The sequence below is a fragment of the Oncorhynchus gorbuscha genome, linkage group LG03 (assembly GCF_021184085.1).
Source record: "Oncorhynchus gorbuscha isolate QuinsamMale2020 ecotype Even-year linkage group LG03, OgorEven_v1.0, whole genome shotgun sequence".
NCBI lineage: Eukaryota > Metazoa > Chordata > Actinopteri > Salmoniformes > Salmonidae > Oncorhynchus > Oncorhynchus gorbuscha.
The window spans coordinates 29,831,478-29,839,470 of NC_060175.1; the positions used below are offsets into that span (position 1 = coordinate 29,831,478).

The 7,993-nt window shown below is 40.8% G+C and overlaps 1 protein-coding gene and 1 long non-coding RNA gene across 3 annotated transcripts; both read left to right on the top strand.

The window, feature by feature from the left end:
* The first annotated feature begins 150 nt into the window (after positions 1-150).
* Positions 151-1,947, top strand: LOC124031180 (EEF1A lysine methyltransferase 3-like). 2 transcript variants are annotated; one of them, XM_046342118.1, is made up of 4 exons: positions 151-212; positions 453-610; positions 778-889; positions 1,168-1,947. In XM_046342118.1, the coding sequence occupies exons 2-4, from the start codon at positions 476-478 to the stop codon at positions 1,563-1,565; spliced, it is 645 nt and encodes a 214-aa protein (XP_046198074.1). In that variant the 5' UTR covers positions 151-212; positions 453-475; the 3' UTR covers positions 1,566-1,947. The 2 variants fall into 2 exon arrangements, with proteins under 2 accessions (XP_046198074.1, XP_046198073.1); XM_046342117.1 differs by lacking the exon at positions 151-212 and having other exon boundaries at positions 233-610.
* Positions 1,948-4,990: 3,043 nt separating this feature from the next.
* On the top strand, positions 4,991-7,488 carry LOC124019402. The gene is made up of 2 exons (XR_006835775.1): positions 4,991-5,166; positions 6,086-7,488. It is a non-coding gene; the product is annotated as an uncharacterized LOC124019402 (long non-coding RNA).
* The last annotated feature ends 505 nt before the right edge of the window (positions 7,489-7,993 follow it).

The window sequence follows — 7,993 nt, forward strand, 5'->3', positions numbered from 1 at the left end:
TTAACACTTTTAATTTGAATTGGAGACCTCAAAGAGAATATATTTTTAAAACTAAATCTAATCATCATTGAACATATTTTATGTATATTCATATTATGTACTTTTATATTAATAAAATAAATACATAAAAACGAGAAACATTTTATTTTCCGGGTCAATCCCACAAGGTTTCAGTCCACAGATATTTTTGAAGAACAGTTGAAATAATGAAGGTAATCAAGGATGCATGATATATAGGTCTGCATTGCATAGTATTATATTGCAATAAAAGCATTGGCATCTATACAATTGAGGAATATATTCGGTTTTTAGCGCTACCCCCAACTGTAACTGTCAGCGAACAGGAACGTACCCATTGGAATCTCTATTGCGCATGCTTCCTTGAATGTGTAAAGCTAATGGCTAAGGATAAACTACATTAACAGTCTAACCATTTTTATTTACAATGGCAGAATATGGAGAGGAAGAGGGATTCATGTTGCCTGTAGACGACGGTTTATTTGCTGATACATTTTCCGATGATAGCGTGTACAAATTCATCGGTCAAGAGTTAAAGATCAGCCAGGTGTTCAGCGCCAACCTCGGCGTGGCAGCGCCAGTGTGGGACGCCGTAAGTTCACTACTAACTCCATTAGGACACACTGGCTACATTTATTCTGAACATGATGAATACAGCTTTATTGGTTATGTAGTAGTGCATTTAATACAGTAGTGTTATGCAAGGAATTTAATGAGCTGCCTGTTGTAATTACTGTTTGGTTACTGTTGGTTAAATAGGCGCTTCATCTATGCCGCTATTTCGAGGAAAACTCGCTCAACCTGAAAGGAAAGCGCATCATTGAGTTGGGCGCAGGAACTGGCATTGTTGGCATTTTGGCAGCACGTTTGGGTATGTTGGTTCATTCTTTGTCCGTCCAGTAGAGGTCGGCAATGTCGATTTTCAGTAGCAGCCACTGTTATTTCAATAGCCTAGTTATTATTATTTACTTTAATAGCGTTTATAGAATTTGAATTTCCTTTCCATCACACTGTGTTCTACCCTGTCACACGCACAATAGCCTGCAAATGCACTTTTCAAAGACTTTGAAACACTACAATAAAAATGTAAAACATCACAAAGATAATCATTTTATAAAGGTGTATTTACCTAATTTCCCACTGTTACAGGAGCGGATGTGACCTTGACAGACCTCCCCCTTGCTGTCCCTCAACTGCAAAGCAACGTCTCGGCCAACATGCCGTCCTCTGGCTGGCCTTCTGTTGCCCCCTCCGTCCTCCCCCTCTCCTGGGGCCAAGACCAGCACATCTTCCCCATGGACTGGGACCTGGTACTGGGTGCAGACATTGTGTACCTGTCTGAGACTTACCCCCTCCTGCTGGACACACTGGCTCACCTGTGCAAGGACAGGGCAGTGGTGTACCTCTCATCCAAGATGCGAGAAGAGCACGGAACGCCTGGCTTCTATGGAGACACTCTGCCACAGAGGTTCCATGTAAAGCTGGAGCACCGCGACCCCACACAGAACATCAACATCTACAGCGCTACTCTGAGAGGGAAGCAGTGACAGAAATGAGACTGGATAGGACTGGGAGACTGATGAACCGGTAAATAGGTTGAGACTTGGAAGAGAACCACACAACAGTGCCTAACTCTCTGAACCCTCTGGTGTTCCTTCCTCTCCGAAAAAACTTTGTGCAGGAGCTGGATAAGAAAGAATAGGCACCTGACACAAAAGAGCAAAGGCTCCTCACTCTGATTTTAGTGCTCCCAAAAGTGTTATTTTAAACAAAATATAGACCAATAGGTCATCATGTTGAATGAAAAGGTCTGTATTAGAGGTCGACCGATTAATCAGAATGGCCGATTAATTAGGGACGATTTCAAGTTTTCATAACAATCGGAAATCGGTATTTTTGGGCGCCGATTTCCGATTTTCTTTTATTTGTATTTTTATACCTTTTTATTTAACTAGGCAAGTCCGTTAAGAACACATTCTTATTTTCAATGACTGCCTAGGAAGTGGGTTAACTGCCTTGTCCAGGGGCAGAATGACAGATTTTCACCTTGTCAGCTCGGGGGTTCCAATCTTGCAACCGCACAGTTAACTAGTCCAACGCTCTAACCATTGCACTCCACGAGTAATCTGCCTGTTACACGAATGCAGTAGAAGCCAAGGTAAATTGCTAGCTAGAATTAAACTTATCTTATAAAAAACAATCAATCATAATCACTAGTTATAACTACTAATCCAGTTTAGCGGGCAATATTAACCAGGTGAAATTGTGTCATTTCTCTTGCGTTCATTGCACGCAGAGTCAGGATATATGCAAGTTTTGGCTGCCTGGCTCATTGCAAACTAATTTGCCAGAATTTTAAGTAATTATGACATACATTGAAGGTTGTGCAATGTAACAAGAATATTTAGACTTAGGGATGCCACCCGTTAGATAAAATACCGAACGGTTCCGTATTTCACTGAAATAATAAACGTTTTGTTTTCGAAATGATAGTTTCCAGATTCGATCATATTAATGACCAAAGGCCCGTATTTCTGTGTGTTATGTTATAATTAAATCTGATTTGATAAGAGCAGTCTGACTGAGCAGCAGCAGACCCGTAATCATTCATTCAAACAGCACTTTCGTGCGTTTTTCCAGCTGCTTTTCGCAAGCACAGCGCTGTTTATGACTAATGGCTGGTGTAACCAATGTGAAATGGCTAGTTAGTTAGCTGGGTATGCGCTAATATTGTTTTAAACATCACTCGCTTTTAGATTTGGAGTAGTTATTTCCCTTGCGCTGCAAGGGCCGCGGCTTTTGTGGAGCGATGGGTAACGATGCTTCGAGTGTGGCTGTTGTCGATGTGTTCCTGGTTCGGGGCGAGGAGGGGGACGGAAGCTATACTGTTACACTGGCAATACTATAGTGCCTATAAGAACATCCAATAGTCAAAGGTATATGAAATACAAATGGTATAGAGAGAAATAGTCCTATAAATACTATATTAACTACAACTTAAAACCTCTTACCTTGGAATATTGAAGTCTCATGTTAAAAGGAACCACTAACTTTCATATGTTCTCATGTTCTGAGCAAGGAACTTAAACGTTAGCTTTTTTACATGGCACATGTTTTACATGGCACATATTACTTCTCCAACACTTTGTTTTTGCATTATTTAAACCAAATTGAACATGTTTCATTATTTATTTGAGGCTAAATCTATTTTATTGATGTTTTACATTAAGTTAAAATAAGTGTTAATTCAGTATTGTTGTAATTGTCATTATTACAAATTTAAAAAATCTGCTGATTAATCGGTATCTGCTTTTTTGGGCCTCCAATAATCGGTATCGGCGTTAAAATCATAATAGGTCGACCTCTAGTCTGTATAGTCTTGTAAGAAACAAATTAATAGTTTTGTGGGCAGGAAAAGCATAGCAAATAGAATTTTCCTGTCTTTGGCAGGTTACTACAGTCAAACCAAGTTGTGTTTGATCTGGTTTGAGGAAGTGTTATATTGTTTAGCTTGACAGGGTTGATTACTGGGAAAATGTTGTTGATACCATCCAATTGCAGAACTTTTTTGGCAAAATTGACAGTTTCTGCCCCCACTCCCTCCGCCTGGGCATACTTCATCCCCTCACTCTCCTGCTGTCTGCTGATGTGCAGAGTTTCTGTTTAGAAAAGAAAAGCCTGTTTGTTCCACTGGATAGTTTCAAAGAGAGGCCGGCCGTCCTACCTCCCCACCTCTCTCTGTGCTATAGCTCACCCGACAAAACAACAGATCCTTATCTATATCCACTAGTGGTCCACAAGGTCCCCAAATGAGAAACTGTCATTCATTGTGCGTATAATAATCCTTTGATCGATATTGTAATGATAATGCCCAAGCAAGTTGGACAAAAAGTAACCTGTGGTACAACAAAATACAATGTTATGCATTATTTTCCTATGCCTATAGTGCCTGTAAGAAATTATTAATTGTTCAATTATCAAATGATTGAGAACCAAAACTTCTGAGAAATAAAGTTAATAAAATGTATACAACTTTCAGCAACAATCTCCTTGTCTGCATTGTCGTTGATATAATAGATGACATGTTGTAATGCTTTTTTCCCCTTAGGTTTGCAATGTCATTCACTTTTAAGCAGATCAACCATGTACACACAATGTGAAGTGTGCCAAACCTCAGTGTCATTTCAGCTTTGTACAAGCAAACATGAAAACCAAGGATGACATCTTTGGAAAGATATATTGCATAGTGTCATCCTTAAATCCTCCACCTCTGCTGTCCCTAATCCTCAATCTGATCCCAAAACTATCAGGTTTTAAATCCTCCACCACTGCTGTCCCTAATCCTCAATCTGACCCCAAAACTATGTGATTAAAAATCCTCCACCACTGCTGTCCCTAATCCTCAATCTGATCCCAAAACTATCAGGTTTTAAATCCTCCACCACTGCTGTCCCTAATCCTCAATCTGATCCCAAAACTATCAGGTTTTAAATCCTCCACCACTGCTGTCCCTAATCCTCAATCTGACCCCAAAACTATCAGATTTTAAATCCCAATAAATTCAGGTTATTGCTATTTGTGATCCTTAGGACGTCTCTACTCTAAACCCTACCCTTATCCTGACCCCAACACTTACCTAACCTTAACCATTTTTTATTTGAACTTCAAATCGGGTAGCGACGTCCCAAGGATACCGGATAGCAAGGACCGTAAATTCATGACAGAAAGCCATTGATGCCCCAAACAATTAACTTCAGCCAAAAAACACTGAAGTAAGCATTTGGGAGCAGGCATAGTTTTTTTTTAAACTGCTTTGTCACATTGGTCCGTATGTATGTACAGACACCGTTTATATTCCCACTTATCTCATCCTGCTATCTGTCAGCCCAGGGAATGTGACTGGGTGGGGAATGTTTGTTGCAACCAGGGTGTGCCTCTTAAAATAATTCCACTGTGACGTTTTGAATGGGAATGTTGGCTGTGGACAAGAGGATGGACTCTCTGGCGGTGAAGGGGGAGTGAGGGTGTGTGGGACGAGGAAGGGGGATCAATAACATTCTCTTTCTAAAACAAGTTGCTCAATTGGTGTGGTCAGCATCAGATTATACCCTAAAAGCAAGGACCTTCCTCCAGAAACACTGACCAGAGGTATGTGTGATATGACAGTCATTGGATTATTAAATGTGCTTTCAGTTTATCTCATTTATAATTCATACAAATTCACACTTGTTGGTTTAATCTAAAGTTTGACTTTTGTATGCAAGTCTGGACAATAAAAGTTTAGTTTTCTACTTCAACAGTGAAACTGCATCTCATTTGATGAAATAGAGAAAACATTTTTCAAAATGCTAAAAGCAACTTTGTAGTTGAAAAGGCATATCTACATTTGGGAAACAACAATAAAATGTATGTTTTTCCTCTACATTAATTTCAGAAGTCAATCTCTGGTTTAAAACCTCTTGTGATAAAGTTCTGGGCTGTGAGTGAGGGGCAACCACCTATATATGACAAATTTGGGACTGTTCCCGGACAAAACTTTGCACATGTGTGAGTTCAGTTCACTTTAAGCTGTTTTAAAGTGATAGTGCTTTTACACCTGCATTGTTTGCTGTTTGGGGTTTTAGGCTGGGTTTCTGTACAGCACTTTGAGATATCAGCTGATGTACGAAGGGCTATATAAATAAATTTGATTTGATTTGATTTGATTTAGTGTGTTTGTCTCTGTGAAAGCTTGCCAGATGAGAAGTGTAAACAAATAGCTATGCTTAGTTTGTATTCATGTCTCTTTGTTCGCAAACAGAAGCAGAGCAGAATGTTCTTAAACCGAGCAGAATAGTCATAACCCTAAGAAAAAGAAACCTAGTATCACATAAAGATGTGTAAATAAGGTTGTTTGTGTTCATTCAAAATATATGTCACTTACAAGTGAATTTACTTTATGCAATATTTTCTTTGTTTTCTATATGGGTTATTAGGTGTCCATGTAACATGCTTCTACACTGTGTCCTGCAAAGCTAGGTATTGGGGTAATCTTCATGTTTTTTTCCCCACCCTATTATTTCCACAGATATCAGGACAAGCACCAGGCATTATATTTCCCACTGTACCAGGGCAGGGAGCTCAGTTGTTGGACAGTACCAGGTTCTAGGTCCGGAGGGGTCCTACAGGACTATACCAACTGGACTGATCAATATCTGTCGCCCTCTATCCCTCATTTCCCTTTTGCTCTAGACAACCAGCTCTGACAGCTCCAGGGCTTAAGGGACTATCAGGTTCAAGAGAAGAGAGAGAGAGGGAATGGCAGGTGGGAGAGGCTCATAGAGCAGCAGCTATGGAGAGGGAAAGGGAGTGTGAGAGAAGGATGCAGAGGGATTGGTGGCAGAGGAAGTGGGAGCCCTGTAGTCCTGTCCGCTACAGGAGGGAGCCAGCCAAGAGAAGTCTGAGTGACAGTAACTATCGGGAGCTGGAGGCCTGGGCGGCCTGCTGCAGCCACTCACTCCCTAGGAAGAGACGCCTGGAGGCAGGGCTGAGGGCGGGGGACGAGGGGGCACCGGAGAGTGAGAGAGTCCTGGAGAGAGAATCATGGGGCAACAGAAGTGGAACAGAACCCATAGCAAGTGCAATGCATCTGGCGGGACTACATCTTCAGCCAAGACAAAAGGGACAGTGGGAGAGGAGGGACAAACAGCAAACTATGTGGCACCGCTTGTCTGAGCCGGTCATTCCTTATATAACATACCCATCAGACACCAAGAAGAATGAGACAAGCTACCAGAAGCGAGTGTTTAGTGAACCTCCAGGCTACATTCCACCTTCACCTTATAATACCCCACATAACATTTCACCAGTAATGCAACATTCTGAGAAATATACCACTAAAGAAGCCATGGCTTCTGTGTAATCAGGGTGGGATCCGAGAGCTAACAGACACAAAAACTACACACTGCCTACTCCGAGGAAGCAAGACTACTCTGTACTAGACTTTCATAGGGAAAGGGGAGGGGGAGATGAGTTTATGAAAGAAGAGTGGAAGCAGAGGACCTGGTCTGATCCTGGAGGGCATAGGTAGCAAGGACATGTTGTAGTTGGTCAATGGACAGGCTTTCCAGCCCATCCACAGAACATGCCAATCCAGTCTGAAAGACTCTCACCTCTGCTGCAGTCCCCACAACAGCCTCTGATGGCCAACCTCAGTGAGAAGGCCTTTCTGTGCCACCACAGAAAGGAAAGTTAGTCTAAAGAAAGAGAGAGGAGACCATATTTTGCTTGGTGTCTCGCATGTGGAGTGGCAGGGTTGCCAAGTTCTCCTGGAGAAACACTAAAACCCCTTTCTCTGCCACTCTTCACCACCTCCCCCCTAACAACTGTGTCAAACAGTGAGTTAAGCAGAGTATTTATTTTACCTTTATTTAAAATAAAATTCACTTGTGTAATTAAAACTCATAAAATAAAAACTCATAAAGTTCCATATGTGAGCATGCCTCTTTAAAATATCTTTGCACTAAAACAAATAGTCCTAACAAATGTTTTATATGTATATATTTGCAAACCTTAATGGATAATCAAAACATCCAGGCCTTTTTCAATTTGGTCGTTTATGGCCGCAATCTCACCCACTCTCCCCAAGATTATAATCCCAGGAAACATCTAAAAGTGAGACACCTAAACCTCCATTTTCCCAGAAGAACACAACACGCCTAACTAGCATTCACTATGCTACTTCGATTCAGAAACTCAAAAGTGAACTATAAACTAAACCTAATGATAATTCCCCTTTGACTCAAATCATTAATCATAAATTTTAAACAACGTCTATGTTTACTTAAATGAACATGCTACCCTTAGATACAATTAACCTGATAACATTATTATCCAATGTATTACTTTTTCCCTCTGCCGCAAATGTCGTACATTTCTCAGTGTAAGAAATCCGTAATTTAATCCCAGATATTTAATAAAAATACAATCACATTCT

Coding starts and splice junctions, on each gene's coding strand:
- LOC124031180 (XM_046342117.1), top strand. CDS start 446: ATGGCAGAATATGGAGAGGAAGAGGGATTCATGTTGCCTGTAGACGAC. Junction 611..777: donor CAGCGCCAGTGTGGGACGCC/GTAAGTTCACTA, acceptor TTGGTTAAATAG/GCGCTTCATCTATGCCGCTA. Junction 890..1,167: donor CATTTTGGCAGCACGTTTGG/GTATGTTGGTTC, acceptor CCACTGTTACAG/GAGCGGATGTGACCTTGACA.